Source organism: Pseudochaenichthys georgianus, chromosome 8 (genome assembly GCF_902827115.2).
Source record: "Pseudochaenichthys georgianus chromosome 8, fPseGeo1.2, whole genome shotgun sequence".
Classification (NCBI taxonomy): Eukaryota; Metazoa; Chordata; class Actinopteri; order Perciformes; family Channichthyidae; genus Pseudochaenichthys; species Pseudochaenichthys georgianus.
Window position 1 is genome coordinate 4,350,816 of NC_047510.2, and position 24,897 is coordinate 4,375,712.

The 24,897-nt window shown below is 42.4% G+C and overlaps 1 protein-coding gene across 2 annotated transcripts; it reads left to right on the forward strand.

Moving 5' to 3' along the window:
- Nucleotides 1-6,573: 6,573 nt before the first annotated feature.
- Nucleotides 6,574-21,964, forward strand: dus1l (dihydrouridine synthase 1-like (S. cerevisiae)). 2 transcript variants are annotated; one of them, XM_034090145.2, is made up of 14 exons: nucleotides 6,574-6,649; nucleotides 7,707-7,952; nucleotides 8,073-8,181; nucleotides 8,276-8,326; nucleotides 8,963-9,075; nucleotides 9,193-9,275; nucleotides 9,367-9,470; nucleotides 10,685-10,832; nucleotides 13,172-13,268; nucleotides 13,363-13,451; nucleotides 17,026-17,201; nucleotides 17,287-17,324; nucleotides 17,439-17,514; nucleotides 21,180-21,964. In XM_034090145.2, exons 2-14 carry the CDS (start codon nucleotides 7,716-7,718, stop codon nucleotides 21,497-21,499), a joined length of 1,641 nt encoding a protein of 546 aa, XP_033946036.1. In that variant the 5' UTR covers nucleotides 6,574-6,649; nucleotides 7,707-7,715; the 3' UTR covers nucleotides 21,500-21,964. The 2 variants fall into 2 exon arrangements, with proteins under 2 accessions (XP_033946036.1, XP_033946038.1); XM_034090147.2 differs by having other exon boundaries at nucleotides 6,581-6,636.
- Nucleotides 21,965-24,897: the final 2,933 nt, after the last annotated feature.

Below are 24,897 nucleotides of genomic sequence, written 5' to 3' on the forward strand. Positions count from 1 at the left end.
TTCGCCCAGCCAATAGAAATTGGTACTTTTTTGGTAACAGGATAGTACCACCTCTCCAGCAGGCACTAAAAATGGGGCTAAAAAAGTGGGACTAAAAAAGTTCCCGGCACTAAGTACTCTTTTTGGTCTGAACGCGACATAAGGGGTACTAACGGAACTATACGTGAAAAGTACGGGGAAAAGTACTCCGGAGTGAACGCACCTAATGGTGCTCTAGGAGGAGATTCAGGTGATAAGGGGGGGGGGGGGTGTACCTTGGTGGGTTATTGGCTAATGGTTACACAATCCAAAAAATCGTTATGACATCACAAAGTGGCCAAAATCTGATCAGCAAATTTTCAGACAGGTTTTTATATAAATGGATAAGGACAAAAAGTGAGCGAATATTTTTTCCTGAAACTTTCATAATCTCTTTACACAGAGGGGACACATGTTTATGTATAAAAGACATGAAAAAGTGGATTTTGCATAATAAGTGACCTTTAAAATGGTTAATGTACGCTTTGAAAATGAGTTGCTGTCATCAAAGTACAAATGTCTCCCTGTGCTGTCTGTGCTTAACAGTTAAGGCTGACTCAATGATGAAGTGACAAGTGGTTTCCGTTGTGTCAGTAATTAATGCTTGCTAATGGTTGCTAAGTGTATGGAGTGTAAGTGTTTAAAGATTGTTGCTGCTTTGGTGGAAGCTTTATGATTCCTCCTCAGGCTGTAAGTATTGTCTTCATCACCACGGCCCATTAGTTTAGCACACAGTCTTTAAGTGAAGTGTTTAAAGTGTTTTCCCTACACAGCTCTCACAGAGTGTAGTATAGAGGAGGGATCACTTTGTCCCACAATGCAATACACTTGTTTTAGTACAGGAGGCCAAACATGTTCCCTGCTATTAGTGGTGCACATCATATAACACAGCAGCTGGGTGGGTGAGTCAGTCTCCATGGTGATGGGTGAATAACGAGTGGGACTTGAAGTGTCACTCATCTTAGTAAAGAGACCTCATGTCTTCATTTTATCATTCAACAGAGATACTTTCAAATTCAATATATATTGTATTTATTTTCATATGATATAGGTTATTTTATCTAAGGTAAGTCCATGTGTTTAGCTGAATATCATGCTCTCTTAGCTTTATATTGATCTGTCTGTTAAATGTGACTCACTGTGATTTCAATGTACAGTATCTGTGTGTATGTGTGACACAAAGCCACAGCCAATGTATTTCAGAATGTGAAAGAAAAGCTCACAACAAGCTATAAAAGCAGCTGCTTTAACTATAAATAAAATGATTAAATACAAATGCCTACTGAATGTTCCTGATAGAAGTCCAACTCTACGACATTACTTTAATTTGAGCATATTGGTTTCTGTATGATGCTGTCATATTGGTTTCTGTATGATGCTGTCATTCAGACAGATTCTGTATCCATAATGCAATAAGACTGAAATATTCTGAAAGAAAAACATCTGTTAGCCGAAAGTTGTAAAATGTAATTGTAAATGAAGTCGGATTCCTGTGTCTTTAATTAGCAATATTTGCAAGCCTGTCATGATATAAGCTGCTCTAATAAATGTGTCAAATTAGGTGCCTGTATTCAAGTTAACCTTCATTTAAAGTTGATAATACAGTGATTCACTTCTTTAAAAGGTCTTTAAAGAAAATGTGTGAATGAGGATGTCTGGAGTTTTGTAACACATGCAAACAAAACATAACATAGTTGTAGATTGAATAGTAAATGAATCCTTGAAACCGATTATCTGACAGTATACTCATTGTTTTGTCGCTAGAACGCATGCAGGGCTCTTACTTGTAATGAAGTATTTTTCATGCTTCCATTGCTATCTTGAAATGAGTCTAAATGAGTCTTTTCCACTATGCATAACAACCACAGGGAGAAGGTCAAATTATGGATTGACCTACATCCATGGGATTGACTAACACTTTTAATGGATAGTATTTGTATCAAAGTGGATACAATTGCAGAAAGGGTTGCAAAAGGGGGTACACAAATAATAACATTAATTGTACAATGAGCTTCAGCAAACCAGATATCAAAGCAGTATTTAACAGACATTGGAGGAAAGTAAAGGGCGATGATTTCACAGAGATTAAAGTAATTAAACATGAGAGATTAGACAATGACATAACTGAAAACACTCCTTAAAGGTGGGGTAGGTACATTTCAGAAACCGGCTCGAGTGCACTAAAATTTGAAAGTACACAGCCGAAAAGAATCCGCCCCTTCCTTCAGACTTCCTTACAAAGCACCTCCTTATTATGAACATGAACACATGAACGCACACATGACTTAGGTTGGCTATATAGTTCAGGGGAATTGTAAACCATACAAAACAGATAATTACCTGTCCAAAAGAAAAAGAGCGACCACGGCGTCAGATTTCAACTCGGTGTGTATGGGGGTTATTCCCTATCTTTATTCAAGAGCGTGGTATTTAAATTTGAGAGCATACTTTATTGATTTCCTTCACTCAAACCCTGTCATCGCACCAAAGACAAACCAAAGAGTAACCGCCCTTACGGGACGCTGTAATAGATAAAGCGAACGCACCCGCAAGGACACCTGGCCTCCTATTGGTTGAGGGATTTTGACAGGTTTGTTGCACAAAAGTTTCGAGCGCGCTCAGAATAAATCTGTAAACAGCAATATATCTGAGTGCAAGCGTACAGTTTGAGCAGAAGCAGAGCAAATCTAAGTGCAAGCAGGTACTATTTGAGTGCGAGGACAGGGTTTGAGGGAAATAAATACATAAAGTATGCTCTCAAATTTAAATACCACGCTCTTGAATAAAGATAGGGAATAACCCCCATGTTATGGGGGTTATTCCCTATCTGTATACCCTATCTTTTACCCTATCTTTATACCCTATCTGTATATCCCGGGTATAATTGTAGTTACTTTTTACAAGTCAGTATCCCTCCGCGTCTGAGAACCGTTACAACCATATGGTTACAACTGTTACATTACGTCCATCACGAAACTAACTAACTAACAAAGCTTAAAATGGAAACATTTAAGGTTAACTTCGACCTCCGGGGTGGCCTTACTATGGAGGAGTGGATTGAGAAGTGCCTATCTCCAGAAAAAAAAGCACCTAAACGACGACAATGCTGTCTGTCTATTATGTTCTCTAGCTGTTATTGTTGTTGCATAGATAGCAACCACCTCGCACTGTGTTTTGTGCAGAAGGCAACGGAGGGACTATTTTATTTTGAACATCATTATTTAATAATAAAAACTATTTAAATTGGAGTGTGTATTTTTCTTTCACATTGCCAGCCACACGTGGTAACCGTTTTATAAATGCAATAGCTCATTTCAGGCCGTGATATACGAATATCTATACAATATGGTTGTCGACACTCCGCTTCGCGTCGGGCCGAACCAAGCCGTAGCACAACAGTGCTGGAGCAGAACAACAGTCTGGAGGAAGAAGTGGGCCGGTCGGAAAATTCACTAGCAATCCCCCCTCCCAGAGCTCTCTATATGGCGCTGCCCCCTCCTCCCGTTGATAATTTACTAGCGATAACGAGGGCCGGTCGAGATTCCCGGGCTGATTTTTAGTCCCAGTACGCCACTGAACGTAGCTATTAGCCACTTTCACACCACAGGACGTGCGGTACTTTAGTGCCGGCACTAAAGTACCACTAAAGTACCACGGCACTAAATCCGCCAGGGGGCTAGTGCCAATCGCATTCACACCGCAGTACTTTCCCTGAGGCACGATTACGGAACTAAAGAACTAAAGTACCAGGGAAAGTCCTGCGGTGTGAACGCGGCTATTATGTAAGGTGCTGGTATATATATATATATATATATATATATATACTAACTGTGCTTGCTCCCCCACCCCCCAGAAAAAAGTGAAGTATGTGGTGACCACCTATTTAACCACTGGGACATAAGTTCAAACTTGGAACTACAGTTGCGGTTATTGTTCCCACATGGACATGTTATGGGTTACCTATAAATAGTGTGTGCCCTCTTGGCTCTCTCTCTTGTCGACCCGGGCTGCGACACGACAACATGTCCTTTTCTGCTCCTCATTAAAGTTCCCTTTTGCACCTTCGATGCACCGCCTCTGACTCCATATCTCTCGGCACTACACTGGTGACCCCGACAAGTCTCGAGAAGTTTCCGGGACGGACCCGAACACGGCAAAAGGAACTCAAGTTTCTTTCTCGAAATGCCGGGGATGTTTTGGAATCGTCCGTGGCTGCCACCGGCACGCGGACTGAGGCTCGGTGCACGCCCCGCTGGGACGTTGCTCGCCATTCCCGCATCAGCCTTCCATCCAACAGGGGGTCGATGCACGACCTGCTGGGTCGACCAGCAACCCGATTGCTACCTCGTGGGCTTGTTTCTTCGGGGCGTGCGGCTGCACGTCCTGGCTGTGCTAGCTGACGACGACTAGCGGCTAACCACGAGGGGCTAATAACGGCTAGCAGCTACCGACGGCTAACAACGACAGCTAACAGCTAACAACGGCTAACAGCTAACGACAACTAGCAGCTACCGACGGCTAACAACGACAGCTAACAGCTAACAACGGCTAACAGCTAACGACAACTAGCAGCGGCAGCTAATGGCTAACGACGGCTAGCAGCTAACGGATAACAACGATGACTGACGGCTAACAGCGGCAGCTAACGGCTAGCAACTAACGACGTGTTGACATCTGACTGTTAACAATTTTTTTTCCGGTGCCGGAGAGGAGGTTCGACCAGCCGGTTGACCTCATGTGGACACTCTCATCTTTTTCACCACCTCGACGGCGGTTCCAGACGCCACTCACGGTATCATCGACGCCTGGGTGGTGCACTCCTGGACCCCGTCTCGCCTCAACGGTTTTGGACGTCGCCCATGCTGCCATCGGCCCGTGGGTGGCGCGCTCCGGAGCCTGTTTGGCCTCTCCTGCCTTCCGGGGATATCCAGACGCCACTCACGTTCATCGACGCCTGGGTGGCGCACTCCTGGACCCCCTCTCGCCTCGACAGTTCCGGACGTCGCCCATGCTCCATCGGCCCATGGGTGGCGCGCTCCGGGACCCTGTCTGGCCTCTCCTGCTTCCCGGTGATGCCTCAGCACCTGCTGAGGACTTCATGCCCGCCGCCGCGGCACGTCTGCCTGCGGCCGGGTTGTGCTCCTTCCTCCCGGGGGGACTGCTCCTCTCTTCCGGGGATACCTCGACGCCTGCCGAGGACTTCATGCCCGCCGCCGTTGTGCGTCTGCCTGCGGCCGGGTTGCCCTCTCTTCCGGGGATACCTCGACGCCTGCCGAGGACTTCATGCCCGCCGCCGTTGTGCGTCTGCCTGCGGCCGGGTTGCCCTCTTTCCTGCTGGGTTCTCCGCAACACCTAGTGCGGCCCCCTTACGACGGCCCGCCCCCGGTGTGGGTGCCCTCGCCCTCGTTAGGGCCCCTGCCCTCTCTTGCGGCCCCCTTTCGTGGCCCGTTCCTCACCTGCGGCCCCACCCTCCTCGGCCCTTGTGGTGCTTCCTCCACGGACGTGGGGATATCTTTTTTTTTTGTTGCCATGTTTGAATTCTGGGGGGGCTTGTGTGGTGACCACCTATTTAACCACTGGGACATAATTCAAACTTGAAACTACAGTTGCGGTTATTGTTCCCACACGGACATGTTATGGGTTACCTATAAATAGTGTGTGCCCTCTTGGCTCTCTCTCTTGTCGACCCGGGCTGCGACCCGACAACATGTCCTTTTCTGCTCCTCATTAAAGCTCCCTTTTGCACCTTCGATGCACCGCCTCTGACTCCATATCTCTCGGCACTACAAGTACATGTTATAAAGCCGTGGAGGGCTGGAGTTTATAAACCAAAGAGTAACCGCCCTGACGGGACGCTGTAATAAGTAAAGCGAACGCACCCGCAAGGACACCTGGCCTCCTATTGGTTGAGGGATTTTGACGTTGTTGCACAAAAGTTTCGAGCGCGCACAGAATAATTGTGCAAGCGTACAGTTTGAGCACAAGCAGAGCAGATCTAAGTGCAAGCAGGCACTATTTGAGTGTGAGGGCAGTATTTGAGTGCGAGGACAGAGTTTGAGGGAAATAAATACATAAAGTATGCTCTCAAATTTAAATACCACGCTCTTGAATAAAGATAGGGAATAACCCCCATAACAGACAGGGCGGCAATCCAATCCACAGATGACATTTTTTAATGGATTTTTTTGTCAAAGCACTTAAGATATTCATTGCTATCGGGATATTAAGAGCATTCCATGGAATATAACAAAAAGTGTATCTCGAGCCGGTTTCTGAAACTTACCTACCCCACCTTTAAAGTAGTTTATAATGCAACATGTTCTACTAGAAATACGAGGAAGAAAAAAGCAATGCAATGATCTGATAGATGTTATTCATTCATTCAAATTATAGACTGTACATGATTCAAATCCATTAAGAAAAAAATAATGGTAATATTGATAATGAGAAACATAGTATACACTCCATACCAGCTGGGGGCGGAAATGCTCCAAATGAACCTAACAAAATGAAAAGAGGAAAGCTGTAGGAACGATAGAAAGGGAACGTTTCTTCTCGGTGGTGTTTCTCTGTTGCACACATTTGGAAAGTGCTGCACCTGGAATACTCTTCAAAGCTGTCAGTACTGCAGGTGACACGGCAAACTCTCAGCATATATTAGCAGTACAAGTAGTACAGGACATATAGGTAGTACATATAGGTAGTACAGGTACATACGGGTATTACTCAGGTTACTGGTGGTACTGTAGCGTGGCGGTGCACGCGCTGCCAGAGAAACACATGCAGCTCGATCATGAGCTGCTGCTAGCTCGGATTGCTAACCGCAGCACAGCCCAGACACAGCTAATTATAAAAACACTAATAATGATAATAATAATAACAACCATGAAGTGTTACACAGAAACACTCGAAACGAACATAATTAAGTACTGTGTGTACTTTGTTTGTGCTAATGTGGCAGTGCAAATAAAGCTAGTTGGGCTATTCAATATAATAATACAGTTTCGAACCGAACACGAGTGTTTAACAGCAAGAAGCTAATGTTATGCTAATGAAAGCTATACTCAGTGGTGAAATGTAACGAAGTACATTTACTCAAATTGTAATTAGGTAACATTTTCAGGTATTTGTACTTTACTTGAGTAATTTTAGTTCATGCTACTTTAAAAATTCTACTTCAGTACAGTTTGGCAGCCAGTATTTAACTTTTCACTCCTACTTTTATCTGACACTTTTTTAATTAATAGTTACTTTTCAGATTAAGATTATTAGCTAATATAACTAAATCATTAAATATACTTTTACATGAAATTATAGGTTGAGATATCCAGCATATTGGTAAAACTACAAATATGATTCTTAAATTGGCCATTACGCTTAACGAGTAATTTTAGTTTTGTGCCTTTAAGTATATTTTGAGTAAGATTTGAATGTAGGAATTGTACTTGTATCAGGGTACAATTTAAGTATTGCTACTTTTATTCAACTAAAACATTTGAGTACTCCTTCCACCACTGGCTGTACTTCAGAATACAACACCATTCATTATTAGGTTTCCAAGGTTTGACAGCTACCTGAATGTGTTGCTCAAATGTTATTATTCACAGTTTATTTCTTGGAGGACCTCCTTGGTGTGTTAGCTTTCCTGCAGGCTCTTTATGACTTTCTGTTCTTCCTGTCTGTTGAAGTCTGCTGTGATGGCCAAGCTGCAGGCCTTTGAGTTCTGGAAGAAGACCCTGAAGGAAGCCCGATATGTGGTGGCCCCCATGGTGGACCAGAGCGAGCTGGCGTGGCGGCTGCTGAGTCGCAGGCACGGCGCTCATCTCTGCTACACCCCCATGCTGCACGCTCAGGTGTTTGTTAGGGACGCTAACTACAGGAGAGATAACCTCTACAATGAAGTGTGTGAGGAGGACAGACCGCTCATCACACAGGTGATTCATGGAACATTACCACCATCTTTATTATACCTTCCAAGTTCTGTTATGATAGTTTCCATTCACGCGTTTTGTCTGACATTATCATTGCTTCTCATTGCTTCCTCTGTGTGTCAGTTTTGTGCCAATGATCCAGAGGTGTTCATTCAGGCGGCTCTGATGGCGCAGGACTACTGCGACGCCATCGACCTGAACCTGGGCTGCCCACAGATGATCGCAAAGAGAGGTACTCTCAGTTGCTGCAGAAAAAACCTCTTAGTGGATGATCAGAAAATCCCCCCCTCGCAGAAAACTAACCTCCCTCGATGCTTGTTTCTCAGGGCAGTATGGAGCTTTCCTACAAGACAAGTGGGAGCTGCTAGAGAGGATGGGTAAGTCTGATTTAAACGTGTTGTCGCGATGACCTCAGTGTATTCAGTGTATTATAGAGTGGTGCAGGAATGAGTCCCAAAACGTGGAAATTAGTTGGCATTTCACCACTTCCGCTTCCCCTGTCTTGAATTCAAAGTTTTTTGAACATGTTTTTGGTTAGATTCACGGTAATAAGGTCTGAGGTTAACACAAGCTGGAGAGATTTTCACGTTTTGTTCTACGACAAGCTACGTCAGTAATACCCCACTGGTGAATGCCTGAAGCAGCTATGTGTTACAAAAACATCGGAAGCTAACAAGTGGCCTAATGTGACATGAAGTCATGTGACCATCATGTATTTAGTTTATTGCGTTACGTTAGCTTTTTACTTCTGGGGATTTCATTTCTGCTTCAATTATTAAAAAGGTTTTAATGGGTGGAGATTATCCTCAAAACATGTAAGTATCATTCAAATGTTGATCTAATATTCTGCAATATTTCCAAATCCAATGGAAAAATCCCATTACTTTTTCTCGAGGAAAGCGTTGTCACGCTAACTACTGGTTTGCCTTCCAAAAAACATGTCATCACTGCACCACTCTATGAAGTGATTATTAAAGTGTTTACTGTCTCTGAACATTCCTCTCATGTTTCAGTCAGGTTAGCCAATGAAAAGCTCTCGGTGCCCATTACCTGCAAGATCCGTGTGTTCGAGGAGATGGAGAAGACGGTCCGCTACGCCCAGATGCTGGAAAGAGCTGGCTGTCAGGTGGGACCATGTTCATGCAGAACAAATTCATCAACTGTCTTTACGAATCTGTACAATCTGCTATCTGTTTCAGGAAGCGTAAGATGTTGTTTAAATGTTTGTCAAATATCTTCCCAGCTGCTGACGGTGCACGGCAGAACCAAAGACCAGAAAGGAGCCATGACGGGGATCGCTAACTGGGAGCACATCAGGGCAGTACGGTAAGCTAAGTCACCTCCTTTTAAATCCTGCAAGTATCTGGTGCTCCTATCATAGCTATACCAAATCAGGTGTGGTGTGTTTGTGCTGCAGGAAGGCGGTAAATATTCCAGTGTTTGCAAATGGCAACATTCAGCACCTGAGTGACGTGGAGTGCTGCATTCAGGAGACGGGAGTGCAGGGAGTCATGAGCGCAGGTATTGTTTCACATTACATGTTAATGAGTGATCTTCTATAATGCACATTCATGCTCAGGCTATGCGTTAGTGCCCATCCGTCCCTGTATCTTGATAAAGATTTATGAGGAACGCCTGAAACGGGAAAACTTTAAATATTTCAAAGGAAAAAATCAATATGTATTTACCAAAAGAAGTCATAGTGTTATTATATCAGCAAGATTAGTTGTGCCATTCCTCAAAGCAGTTTGTGTCTGGTACAAGGCAGAGGGCCACATCACACTGTCTACACCTCCAGGGGGCGAGTAAAAAAAAAAGGAATACAAAAAAGCGTTTTTATTATGGATGACACTCCCTGTTCATTTGCATCTCTATAATCTTTATCTAACTCCTGAAACATCAAAGTCTACTTCCAACATGGATAAATGTACATAAAAGACATCCATACATTTTTTCAGGCTTCTTGAAATCTCAAAAAAACATAGTTTTTCTAGAATGGATGACAAATCGCCTGAAATTGTACAAAACATGTGTGATGGAGATATGGTGCTGGGCTAACATGCAGTTGAAAGTGAGACTTAAACTTTCTGCTGCGGAGATAATCGCGCGAGTGTTGTGATCTCCGCGTCCGGGGCTGACAGTTTAAAGTTTAAACATTGTCACAGAGGAGAGGTACGTACCTGTCAGCCAATAAAACACGTTTATTTCCATGCAAGTCTCTGATTGGTCTGGTGGCGTCGTCTTGCCTCTGTGTTGCATTCACTGAACATGGGAAATTACAATTCTGCCGTCCATCCTATAGGTAAAGTAGGTTAATGTATTATATTATTGAGGGAGAATTTGTCCGGGGCTAAGGAAAAAACATCTGACGCCAGCGACATCGTGGACCTCAGCGGGTTAAAGAAAAATAAGTAAATACGAAAAAAATGGGGCAGGATATAGAGCAAAAACAAGTGAACATTTTTTTTTTTGGCACAGGGAACAGATAACAGCTTTTTGTGTCAATAAAATCTTGAAAGATGGATAAAAAAGAACAATGTGTTCAAACACAAGGAAGTTGATTTCAATCCAAATTAGAATTTAAAAGTAGGGCTATATCATATCATGACGAGGGAATTTCTTCAAAATGACATTCTGGACTGACAGATGGAGGTTCACGCTGTGGTTGTCATGGCATTGAGCTGTGAGGAGATTATTATAGATTAGATACAAATTTCTGTTCATATTCTTTTCAGAGGGGAACCTCCACAACCCGGCGCTGTTTGAGGGCCGCAGCCCCCCGGTGTGGGAGATAGCGGAGGAGTATCTGGAGCTGGTGAAGCTGCACCCCCCCTGCACTCTGTCCTACGTACGAGCCCATCTCTTCAAGCTCTGGCTACACACGTATGTCTGATGTATGACCACTAGGGGTGTTGAAAATAATCGTTTCTACGATGCATTGCGATGCGGACGTGGACGATTCGGTATCGATGCAGTGACGGAAGATAATCGGTTATAGCGTAGTAACGTTGCTTCCTGATTTTCCGGCCGCGGCTTTATTATAACGTTTTTTTTTTCTGTCACTTTAATATCAAATCGGTCGGTGACGCAGAGATCAGGGAACAGACCTGACAGCGGCACCAAACACGGAGCAGTCTGCTTTATCCACCAACACAAGAACACCAGTCCAGAACCAACAGCAGAAGGACCCGCTCTGAGTCACTCTGTGTCGCTGCGGCTCAGAGACACAGACAGGGATTTATGTTTTTCAAAAATAATCGCGTGGATTTAATTAAGTCTTGGATTGCAGAGTATGAATGTCCTCTAGCAATTTTCAGATGATAAATACGTGTGTAAAGTTTGTGAAGGCAGGAGGAAAAAAGCTTCCGCGATCACCGTCTCCTCTCCGTTCCTCCAAGCCCCGCCCCCTCCCTGAAAATAATGAGTGACAGGCTGATAGTGGCCCGATAGAAACTTTATTATTCACTTAATCACTGAGATATAATGAAGCAAATTTAATCTCATACATTCATGGGATTTATGTAACAGTGAGACAGAGAATGTGAGTGTGCACCCACATGCACTATTTTAGTTTGTATATGCTGTTGTAAATACTCCTGTTGTCTGCTGTGTTCAGACTCATGTCCTGTGTGTGATGCCTCATTCAGGACCTTCAGTGTCCTTTCTTAACAGAAGGCCGTGGCTAGAAGCTGCAGCTAGACTGCAGAAGCATTAGCTTTTTGTTTTTGAGGATGGAACCACTTCACACACAGATATAGGGAGGCTAGACCTATACAATTAATTTATTATGGTTTATAAATTAATGTCAAGACATTTATGTTATTGATTTCTGAAGCACTTTCTAAATAATAAAAAGAGAGTTCTTATGTATTTACTGCATGTATGCATTATGAAAAATAAGCCATGTGCAGTAATATAGAAAATTGAGGATGCAACGCATTGGTATGAATCGTGATGCATCAGGATATCGAATTGAATCGAATCGTTGACAGGATAATCGTAATCGAATCGTGAGACCAGTGAAGATGCACAGCCCTAATGACCACACACACGGATGATTGTGGAGATGCTGTCATGCTGTGTGCGATGTGTGGCTTTATATTTGGTTGCATTATCACAACATCTATCCACTTCTAGAGTGACCTCACCTCTGTTGCACTCCCCGAGTGTTATAATCGGAATCAGAAGTCCTTCATTCTTCCCGTAGCGGGGAAATTGAAAAAAACCGTAGAAAGAGTAAATATAGACACAAGCACACGTTGATAAAACTACAAGAAAAAGCAGCAGTATAAAATAAGTCAACCCATACAATTATTGAAGTAACTGCCAGCAATAACGTTACTACATTTTAAGTAATTATTATATAATTGTATTATAAGTAATTTGTTATTGCCATGTTCAGTGTATAACACATTATTCCACATGAATGATGGGGTTTCTTGGGAAGCACAGAGGGTGTTGTAAGCTCCACACGTTGTAAAGCCCCCTGAGACAATGTGTCATTTGCGTTAATGAGTTCTATAAATAAAATGTGATTGATGAATTGAACACCTGAACTCAGTAAATAGCAGGCTTGTACTGTATATACTGTATTACTGCAGTATAGGAGCCCATTTGTTATGCATTTGAATTAGGGTTAGGGCTGTCAACGTGAATTGCAATTAATCTGGAAACCCTAATGTGTTTTTAAAAAAAAAGGAACCCAAATAAATCACATTAGACAAATGGTATTACACTGACTGAAGACCACTGGACATTAGTAAGAACTAACACTCCTGTAGCAGCGGAAAAAGTACGGCAAGTAACACCCCTTTATTTTTTACCCTATCGGTGTTTCACACTGGTAAAAAGCATATCCCGCACTGGTGCGCTAATCCCACCACCTCCTGTTTCCAATATATGCATAATCACCAGGTGCCCAAAGATGCCTTCAAAATAAAAGCATCAACTTCAGAGAGGATAAAAGGTACATTTACAATAAAGAAAAAGAAAATAAAGGTTCAACTATTAAATAATATAAATAAATATATATAGCTCCAACAACTACTTCGGTTGAAAATGAAGGCATTTTCCCAACCTTGCCGTGCCAGTTTGTTGAAGTTGTAAGGAGGTATGAGATTGGGTCACCACTGTAGCAGGGTCACAGTGTGATAGAAAATCAACAATGTCTCACTCAGATGATTTATTGTGGGATGTGTGTGTGTGTGTGTGTGTGTGTGTAGGCTACAGATCCACCAGGACCTTAGAGAGGACATGGCCAAAATGAAGACCGTGGAGGGTTTGGCCGATGTCAGCAAACAGCTGAAGCTGCGTTGCCAGGTAACAGCACGCAGCACTGTTGAAAATGTTGTGTTTGCAAAGCTATCTTTGTGAGGATACCTGAGAGTTATTTACTGTGTGTGTGTTTGCACAGGAGGAGATAGCCAATGGAAATGGAGTTGAGGAGAAGAAGAGCAGCCTGCCCTTCCCTCACTGGATCTGCCAGCCTTACATCAGACCAGTGTGAGTTTTTTCACCGAGTTCAAACTTTTGGACATTGAGCTGCAGATTTATTGACACATTCCTTGGGTATTGTCTACTTGCCAGCAGTGTTGAACAATTTTGGTGTGGTTTTTTAGGTATATTGAGGATGTTTTCTGCAATTTTTAGGATCAGAAATGGCAGTTTTGAGTTCACCTAAAACTTTAAAATCATCAAAGATATCAGCCATATTTAATTCTGAAAATGTCAGAAATTGATTCAACATCCTCAATAACCCCCAAAACTACTCCAAAAATTGTCCATATCGGCCAAGCCATTTTTTAACTGTCGTCTGCATATGCTCACTAATGCTAATAGTGCAAATTGCCCAATATATGCAAGTTAGCATCCGGCAGTTTCTATGTGCTATACATTTCTAACATAACACTTTGGGGTACTCAACATTCTTAGGACTTTATGAGCTGGCAAACAGACTAGTAATCACTAACCTTACTTCCAACCTTTCAGGCCCAAGTAGGGCTGTGCAATTAATCATATTTTAATCTCGATTTTGGCTTGCAACGATTACGAAAACAACATAATCTAAATAAAACGATTATTTTGCTGTGTGCGCTTTCGCCACTCCCTAAAAGCCCTCTCGGCCAGGTTGTGAGTGACAATAGTTGTGCGAGTTCAGCGCTGGCAGATGGCAGAACAAGAGCAACTGGTGAACAAGAAAGGTAACACGAATTCCGCTGTTTGGAAATACTTTGGGTTTAAGGAGTCCGACGTGGAACAAAAAAAAGTACAGTGCAGCAGGGGCGGACTGGCCATCTGTGTGTTCTGGAGAATCACAGACGGCCGGCCCGGACCGCTTTTTTAAAACGTCATCATTTTAATTGCGCTGACAGGCGACAGAGGTCCACAGTTTCCCTGAGGTTCTGCTTAACGGTTCCTAAACGCGGTAGACCCTGTATTCCACCGGGTCCGTCTGCGCCGCGAGTCCGTCTGCGCCGCGGGTCCGTCTGCGCCGCGGGTCCGTCTGCGCCGCGGGTCCGTCTGCGCCGCAGCATCTGTGTGTTCTGGAGAATCACAGAACGGCCGGTCGTGAGCGGGCCGTTGGCGGCCGGCTTGGTACGCTGACGGCCGGCACCGCCCTTCATTTTTTTAAACGCGATCATGAGCGGCGACAGAGGTCCACAGTTTCCCTGCAGCGAGGCTCCCGTAGACAGTTCACAAGCTCAGTCAATTCATAACACCAAAGATGGGTCGCGGTAAACGCTCTGAAGTGAGGCTCCACTACACTAAGAAAGAAAAAGACAAGGCACAGTGCAATGCCTGTGAATAGCTTGCCACAGGCATAGCTCAGTTAAAATAAAGCACAGCTATTGTGTAATACATTTGTATTGCATGTATATATTTTATTTGTAAAAATGTCAGTTAAAGATTAAAAAAATAAAGATATTTTTGTTATCGAAACGTTTGACCTCTTTCTTTTACAATTTTGGAATCGAAACGGGGAATCGATAAGAACCGGAATCGATAAGCAGAATCTGAATCGATACATTTCAAACGATACCCATCCCTGCTGGTTAGCACTATGGACAACTGGTTAGCACTATGGACAACTGGTTAGCACTATGGACAACTGGTTAGCACTATGGACAACTGGTTAGCACTATGGACAACTGGTTAGCACTATAGATGCAAAGATATAACAGATCCCTCACATTCTACATAGCTAAAGACATGTGCACGGTTAGCAACCAGGGGTTTAAGCAACTGGTTAGCACTATGGACAACTGGTTAGCACTATGGACAACTGGTTAGTTCTATGGACAACCAGAGGTGGGAGTAAGTCCTACATGTGCAAGTGATGAGCAAGTCTCAAGTCTTGACCTACAAGTATCAAGCAAGTCCCAAGTCACTGTGGTGAGAGTCAAGCAAGTCAAGTCAAGTCATTGCTCAGGTCAAGCAAGTCAAGTCATACGAAATTCTGATGAATAAGCCCAGTTTCCGCATTTAAATCAGTTAAAAGACAGTGGTTATGAAAATGGATTCAACCCACACTATGATCTTCATTACATACACAGTTAATCATTTGAAATCTAATTTAGACCGATGACAATCATATTAGATTCATATTAACCCTAGAACTGCAGACAATATAGCTAGGACTCAAAAAGTCTGTTCAAAAAGGCAGAACTCCAGGTAAGAAAATCATAGATGGCATTTGCCATTACACACATTTAACTTACATTTCTGTTAACGCTAGAACCGCCAACAGCGTCAGCACCTACATAGATATCATTTTCAAATCATTTAATTTGTTCCTCTTCATAATTTCCTTATAAACTAAGTAGGACGATTTAAAACTCACTTAATTGGGTTAATTTAGAAATTGCTTCAGTTTATCATTATAACAGATCAAAAAGTTCAAATTCATAAATCAAGGAATGATGCACTTCTACAAACAAAAACAACATAATTAAAACATTTAAACAAACTACTAAAAGTAGATGAACTACATTATTCAAAAGTTTAAAGTAACTTCTGATAATAACACAGGGGAAATAAACGAGGCATCTCTTTTCCTCTCTCTCTCCCTCTCCTGACAGCCCGTCAGTATCAGGGTTAGTACAAATGAATCGCTTTGAGGTTCTAGTGTTAATTTACCATTTTGTCTTCTCTTTGCAATGCTTCATCGATTTGAAACCAAGTCTAACGTAGCTTAAACTTAACGTTTGCTTTGCTAACATAACACATGCACGTACCTTCCTCTGGGTTTTTCTGTAGTGACTAATGAAGTTGGATGTTGTGGTGGTCGTGTCACTGATCTTTATGCTGCAGAGATCACATTTTGAAATAACTAAACGTAATATCTCAATACAAAAACAAACGCAAATATTTAATTTTAAAAAGTCAAGTCCTTTCAAGTCATCTGTCTCAAGCTTTAGTCAAGTCTCAAGTCATGAATACCAAGTCAAGTCTTTTATCAATGTTAGTCAAGCAAGTCTCAAGTCAAAAAATATGCAACTCAAGTCATGTGACTCAAGTCCCCACCTCTGTGGACAACTGGTTAGCACTATGGACAACTGGTTAGCACTATGGACAACTGGTTAGCACTATGGACAACTGGTTAGCACTATGGACAACTGGTTAGCACTATGGACAACTGGTTAGCACTATGGACAACTGGTTAGCACTATGGACAACTGGTTAACACTATGGACAACTGGTTAACACTATGGACAACTGGTTAGCACTATGGACAACTGGTTAACACTATGGACAACTGGTTAACACTATGGACAACTGGTTAGCACTATGGACAACTGGTTAACACTATGGACAAGCGTTACGCGATGCCATCTCGGCATCATTTCACCAGATCTGCACTGCCTGCCCTATATGACAAATGCCGTAGGGAAGTTGAAAAAGATGTGGCTTCAGCTGAATACTTTGCAGTTGAATTATACTTAAAGTATTCAACTGTTAAAAAGATACCGTTCTAATTATTATTTACATTTTTTTTTAAAGTCAATGAATAATCGTATTTAATAATAGTGATATTAATATTGACCAAAATAATCGTGATTTTGCCATAATCGAGCAGCCCTAGTCCCGAGGAGCCGGTTCCTTACGGTAACAAACGGGGTCCAGAGGTGATGAAGGCGATGTGTCAGAAGAGGGCGCTGGAGGACTCTGACGGAACAGCTGACCAGCTCTCCAAAAACAAGCAGAAGAAGAAATCCCGAAACCCCAACAAGAACTTCTGTGTCGAGCAGAAACGTGAGTCATGCTCTCTAACATCAAACTGAAGAAATGCTAGAAGGCCACAGAACGTCCAATGAAATGTCCGTCTGTTCTCTTACAGCCAAGTATGTCAAGTGTGAGCAGTGTGGGAACCCAAAGGTCAGTGTGTAATGTCAATAAGGACACCAAGCTGTCCTGAAGAACTGTGTTAAAACACAATACCCGTGCATCAGAAGACATTTGCTTCCTGACGCTCTGTGTTGTGCTCTGCAGGGGAACAAATGTGTGTTTAACCTGTGTCGAGCCTGCTGCAAGAAGAAAGCCTACAAGGAGGTGGCAGACTGTCCAAGTGAGTGTTCGGCTTTATTCAGATTAGGCGCTCCGCTTTCACACCGGAGTACTTTTCCCGGTACTTTTCCCTATTAGTTCCGATAGTTCCTGGGATTTTGCGTTCACACCAAAAAGAGAACTTAGTTCATGAGAACTTTTCAGTCCCAGGTACTTTCCTGGGGAGAAAAATGTTCCAATTTCTGATGGGCTGGGCAAATTGCAAACCACACCCCATAAAACTCTGAAAAGTTTTGTGAAGCCGCCATTGTATTTGCTGGCATTAGCATGATTAGAATTAGCATTAGCCCCGCGCACCAATGGAGAGAGACTAACTTATGGCAACACAAAAAGACATGGGAGCGTGGAGATGAGGAGGTGTCGGCGTTCTGGCGATTTACTCGGAAGGCTTCAGTAGAAGCTGCTGGGAGTCCCAGCAGCTTCTACTGAAGCCAGTCCACAACTCGGGGGACTTCCGGCCGGAGACTTTGGGTGGCAGTATACGCCGTGAAGTTATTTACGGCCTGCCAGTAAACCCAAAGCAGAAGAAGAAAAAGTGACGTCAGCGGCTTCATTTGCCTAATCTTCCCTCAGGGAAAAGTACTCCGGTGTGAACGCGATCTGCTCTTTAGTTCCATGGGGGAACTAAGTGCTGGGAACTAAGTACGGCAAAGTACTTGGTGTGAAAGCGGCTAATGTATCTGATAATGGGGTTATCATTTGTGGTTTTCTAATCGAAAAGTGCATATACTGTGTGAAAATCAAGTCACATAAAGCTGCTTCTCATAGGCTACAGTTTAAAGGTCCCATATGAGTTAGATTTTAATGCGTTTTTATTATGTTAATTCTGTAAGAGTATTCACAAACCTTGCCCTAAAACAGGGGTTGGGAACCTTTTTCCTCTCAAGGGCCATTTCAATTTTTTCAACATCCTCCGAGGGCCGTACAAATGATTGACCTCTGCTTAAAAATACTAAAATCACAGCCCATTCATTTGGCCTTTCTTTCATGCTGTGCAAAGAAAAAGCAACCTCTTAATCCAGATATCTTACCATGACAAGCGCATGCACGCACGTGCACGGTGTGGCATGACCACCAAAACAGAAAGATATGGACACAAGGTTTGTGCACATGTATTTAGTTTCCTGATTTAAGTGAGGGGGGACCTAACCTCCTCTAGGGGGGTCCGGGGGCATGCAAGATTTTTTTTTTTAAATGTTGAAGTTAAAAGCATCAATCTGGTGCACTTTGAGAGCAACATTAATAGATCTACGGATACATCTCTCAACACCCATATGAAACGGAACTGTAAACAGATTTTATTTTTCTTTATGGATATTTTACAAATCACTCTCCTTTCAAACTGTATTCTTGTTTATTATAACTTTTTTTTACTGTCATATAGTATTTTATACATGTTTACTTTATTCTCTTATTTTTTTACAACTATAATGATCATATAAAGATGTGCCTTTACCTCACTGGTTTTTAGTGTTGGGACTAACGGTAACTAATATCGTTACTAGTTACCTATTCCCATTAAGTAACGCCGTTATAGTTACTGTGATTTAAATGGGTGCGTTACTGCATTACATTATGTGATGGAACTGAACCGAATCTCGCAGCGGATGTAACTTATAGGCGAATACAGCGATGTCCTCTCGCAGCACCATGGAAAAGTGAAAGTAACCAGAGAGGAGTGATGATTGGGTAATGCGGGGTAACATTTCAGGGTAAGCCAATCTGAGACAGAGTTGGACTGGTCTTGTCTTATGGGGAAAATACACACACGAACACTTGCTAATGCTAACACACACACACAGCAACGCTCACACACACACACAGAAATGCTCACACACACACACACACACACACACAATGGCAGATGCAAGTATAAGCGGGAGCAGCAGTGCATTTGCAACTTGGAAATATAACCACTATTTTCAATTTCTGGGGATAAAGGACGCAAAAAATATTACGGTAAAATGTTAACTGTGTGCAGGACAGAAAGCATTGTCCACATCGAATAACAGCAATGCCAATCTCCTGGAGCACCTAAGTAATGTACATGGGGCTATAAAACTAGTCGCCAAAGACCCCACCGTCTCAACCACCGGCAGTGACCCAGATGGAGCAACACCATCTAAACAGCCAAAAAATGATTTTTTTTAAATCGCCACATGTCACCCAGAGTCAACTAAACAGATTGATTGCCAGGTATGTTGTTGAGGACATACTTCCCATCGCAACGGTCGAGTCTGTTGTCTTCAGAGAACTAGTCAGCAAAATACCAGTGAAAGCATTTCATTTTCAATTTTATTGTTATTATTTTTAAAGTAAAGTAACTTGTTACAAGTTACTTTTATAATTTAGTAACTAATAAAGTAACTAGTTACTTTTTTGAGAGCAGTAACTATAACTATTACTAGTTACTTTTTAAAAGTAACTTGCCCAACACTGCTGGTTTTAGAAAAAGCGTCTTATATTCGTTAGCATAGCGAGCTAACCAGATTCTAATAACAACAAAGTTATTGACTGTATGATCAGTATGACAGATGAACAGATCGCCACTGGGCTTTCAACTAAAGACACAGCCACGCAGAAACTGCGGCATGTGTACGGCTCCTCCTTATGGGCACTGCAATTTTTGGAAGTGGCGGAGCGACGATCTGGTGCTCTCCGTCAGAACTGCACCCCTGTCAGACGAGACATATACCACGTGATGACACGTTAAGCTCGTGTTGTGTTCAAGGAACCAGACCTTGGCCAGGAAAAACAGGCACTCGCCTACATTTAAATAATCATAAAATCACAAGAACATGGCCATAACCAATATTAAAAAAACATTGAAACTTATTTATTTATTTATTTTCGGTTCATTTAAAGTTGCAAGTGTGTCTGGGCTCCTGAACCAGCCTCACCTGTCTTCCTCCTCTCCCCCTGCTCCTCTTTGAGGCAGCAGCAAAGACTTTAAAAGTGTATCTTGCCTTTTTTCACCTAGTTTTCTTTCTTTTTATTCATGCATATTTTACTAATCACTCCCCGCTCAAATGGAAATATGTATTTACATAAATGATGACCAAACCGTTTGAGACCCACTGAGATAACTTAGACTAAGTTAACTATCTAAACACCCGGAGAATCCTTAACCTCAACTGAGCTGTAGTTATCAGTCTCTCCGTCTGAGAGTTTAAAAATAATGGTTGTTGGTAATGTATTATCGACCCCCACAGATGTATGATTTCACTGCGTCCGTGGGAGCTCAGACCCTCCTTATGGGAGCTCAGCTCCCATTGGCTCCCACATAACTCGAACCCTGCTTGTGTGTATATTAGGGCTGCTCAATTAATCGTATTTTAATCGCGATTACGGCTTGCAACGATTACGAAAACAACAATCGACATAAAACGATTATTTTTGTATTATTACTTTTCTTTTTTATATATATATTATTATTTTTGGTTTTGCAGTTGAATTATACTTAAAGTTCAGGGTAATCAACTGTTAAAACATACTGTTCACATTTTTTTCTCCAATAAATGAATGTTTTCAAAGTCAATGAATAATCGCATTTAATAATCGCAATTACAATTATTGACCCAAATAATTGAGATTATGATTTTTGCCATAATCGAGCAGTCCTAGTGTATATACTACTGTGTAAATAATCCAACATTTGCTTCACAGGCCACGGGCTGAGGTTTAAGACCAAAGCAGAGAAACAGAAAGCTGAGGAAAACGGGAAGGTGAACGGCGAGGAGAGGAAAGAGGAGACGAGGGAGGAGACGAAGGAGGAGACGAGGGAGGAGACGAGGGAGGAGACGAAGGAGGAGACGAGGGAGGAGACGAGGGAGGAGACGAAGGAGGAGACGAAGGAGGAGACGAGGGAGGAGACGAGGGAGGAGACGAAGGAAGAGACAAAGGAAGAAAAGAAGAATGGCAGCCCCACAGAAAGAGAGATCAGCTCCTCTCAGCCTCCCACAAAGCTTCAGGTTCAGCCACTTTGAACAAGACTCTATATCTTTACATCTCTACATCTCTACGTGCACACTGAGCGGTCACATGCTGAGACTAAGCCAGATTAGGTCATACATTTCTATGTCTAAAAGGTTGACTAACATTTGGTCTCATCAGAGTCCAGATGTTCTCCACAGTAAAGCTCTCCTGTGATGTGCTGGAAGATGGTCAGTGTGTGCACGTGGAGACCACCTCAACAGGAAGAGAGCGACCAGCCACCAAATGATTGATGTGATGCGGATTTCTAGAACAAACATTAACTTGGGATATTCTTTCTTTTGTTCTATTTTCTTTGCTGTGACAGGTTTTGGAGTTCCTCTCCTGATTCTAACACGTTTTTCAATTTTCAAGACAAATATTTTAAGAGCACAATGTCAGACTCATTTAAGCCAAAGTTAAAGGACTTGTATTTCTTCATTTGACTCATGAATGAACATAAAGGATTTCCTGTTGAGCATTGACTTCTGTGCCTTTGGATGAGCTGCTCCTCTATCATAGAAGTCACAGTCACTGTTTAGCGGAGTGGTCTGTTTGCCAGCTCATAAAGTCCTATAGTGAGTACCCCAACATTTGATGTTAGAAATGTAAAGTATGGGTCCCCAGCACATAGAAACTGCCCGGTGCTAACTTGCATATGTTGGGCAGTCGCACAATGAGCACAAATTGTGTTAATTACAGGGTGTCCGCGGGGTCTTAAATTAAAAGTTGATAAATCAATTTAGCAAAAATTAAGGCATTTTCCAAGGTATTACATTTTGTAGCTTGTTTTCAATAAGTATCTAAATGGTCCAAAGAGGTTGTGTTCTACAGTCTGCCTGAATGTAGTCATGGCGTAGGTGTGTAGTGTGATTCTGTGGAGTTTATTTATGGCATCCCGTTGGATTTGACGTCATCTGAACAGGACATCGCACGCTCACTGCTTGATAGCACGCGGAGGCCCGTTTACACCGGTTGTTAAACAACATCGTTATGGGGAAATGCAAGTTAGCGTCCAAATGGTTGGAAGATAAGGAGGAAGGACAATCAATAGTAAAGTGTGTCGCCAAGGTAACCGGTTAAAACTCAAAGTGTCGATGAGGTCTTAAAATGTATTGAAAGGGTCTTAACAAAGGTCTTCAAAGGAATTACATTTGACTTCAGGATTCCTGAATTAGCATGAATTAACATTATAGCATATGTAACAATAGTTAAGAACACAGTTTTGGCTGATTTGGACAATCTTGGAGTGGTTTGGGGAGTTATTGAGGAAGTCAAGGATCAATTTCAGAATCAAATATTGCAGTTTTTGGTTGCATTTGTACTTTCGTGGACTGATTTTGACTACCAGGACTAAGGTTGTGACCATTGTAACTAGAGAGCACAAAACTAAAATAATTTCCTCTACTGTGGACAATTATTTTCAAATAGATAAGCAATCTGTCCAATCCAAATGAGTCCATTAAAACTTCAAATTCGACCCAACATGAATCAAAATCAGTCCACAAATATGGCCACTTTCTGTCTAAAAATGCCATTATTGATCCTTACAATTTCAGAAATGGATTCAGCATCCTTGATGACCTCCAAAACCACTCCAAAATGGTCCAACTCGGCCAAGCCAACTATTGTTTTCAAATGCTATAATGCTAATAGTGCAAATGGCCAAACGTATGCAATTTAGCATCCAGCAGATTCTATGTGCAGGGGAGCTGTACTATATATTCCTGCAACAAAGCTTTTAGGTATTCTCAACATGTATTTGTTCACATTGCTGGAAACTAGACTATAGCAAGGACATGTTGCTGAAGAGCTTGCTTTTCTTTACGTTTGTTAGAGGCTAGGTTTCCAGGGACTACAGTCTTTATGCTAACTTTGGTTAGCATCTTCTCTACTGAAGGCACAGACATTGCTATCTGACCTAAAGCCCCTGAAAAGTAATTCACCAAATATGTGAGATTTCTGACAAAAAGGTCAAAGCTAGTGTTACAATCATCTTTAGGTATTATTTCTTACGAGTGAACACTCCTCGCTCTGCCTCATCAGGGCTGTGTGGGTGTGATGTCATGTTGATAATGCTGATTGGTGCACAGAACAGAAGACAGGAAGTGTTTCTAGGGCTCTTAAGGTGAAACATCAAAATAGTGTTTGACCTAAAATGGCCTTTATCAATAAAGCATTTGAAAGAGACCCCCCTCTTGTAGCCGTGGTCATCCTCTGCATTTTACATTGGCACCAACTTTTTGTTCCTGCATCTTTTCATCAGAAATCCCCATATTGTCAACAGCAGTATGCTAACAAACGAAACAGGATGTCCTGTTGCATCTGCTCTAGTGCTGCACAATTATTAAACATTATTTCAAATGTTATGGAAACATCCAGCGCTCTTATTGTACTTTATTTATCCTGCATTAGATTTCTTGTGTTTTGGGTCATTTGACTCCAAAAAGATTTTGAAACTGGACTTCTATCCCAGGATTTTGCAAATATTGCATTAAGACATACAAGCCAAAGGTCATGAAGGCAATGTTTAAATTCAAACTAACTACTGGGGCTCAGTCTTTCAAAGGTTCAAGGTGTTTATTTGTCATGCGAACATAGCTACAGAGTAGTTATGACGATGAAAATCTTAGGTCACAGGCTCCTCCAACACTGCAACACAGATAAACAGACACATAAGAGGCTTCTCAATACTCAAATGTCCCCTCCTCGACTCCTCGGTCCTCCGGTAGTGACCCGGAAATGAATTTCAGCACGCCATTTTGAAGGACGTCTCATTTCTCTAAATGCACACCGAGGATCGAGCGTCGAGGAGGCTCTCTGGAGGAGCTATAACCGAGGATACACTGATGGTTCCTCCACGGCTCCTCCGCGGATGCATTTCCGGGAACGGTGGAGGCGTGACGCACGGCCGGACTTATCTCAGCCAATGACAGCTCTGCATGCAACCCCTGGATATTATTTTAGAACCTGCTCTCATCGCAACGCGATGTTTACAGTGAGAACAGCTGTGAGGTGCAGAAAGCAGAGCAGTGTGTAAAATATATATCACTCAGTATAACATGCCTACTCTCTTTATTTGCTTTAGTTTAGTAGATATCTACAAAGAGTCGATATTTTTTCTAAGACCATTTAGTGCTTCACATAATAAAATACACAACGACTGTAGCCTGATTATGCGTTAGGAGCTGTAGGTGTGTGTGGTACAGTGTCGGTGCGTGTTATACAGTGTGTAGGTGTGTGTTGTACAGTGCGCAGATGCGGCGGACAGACGGGTCTCAGTTGGTTTGGTGTCCTCTGCTTACTTTTAATACTTGCAAATACAACTTTTGGCCCGTAATTTCAATTCCCCATTTCAGCGACCAGAGAGAGGGGGGGATATATCCAGTCTCTCATTGTGTTACGTTATTAT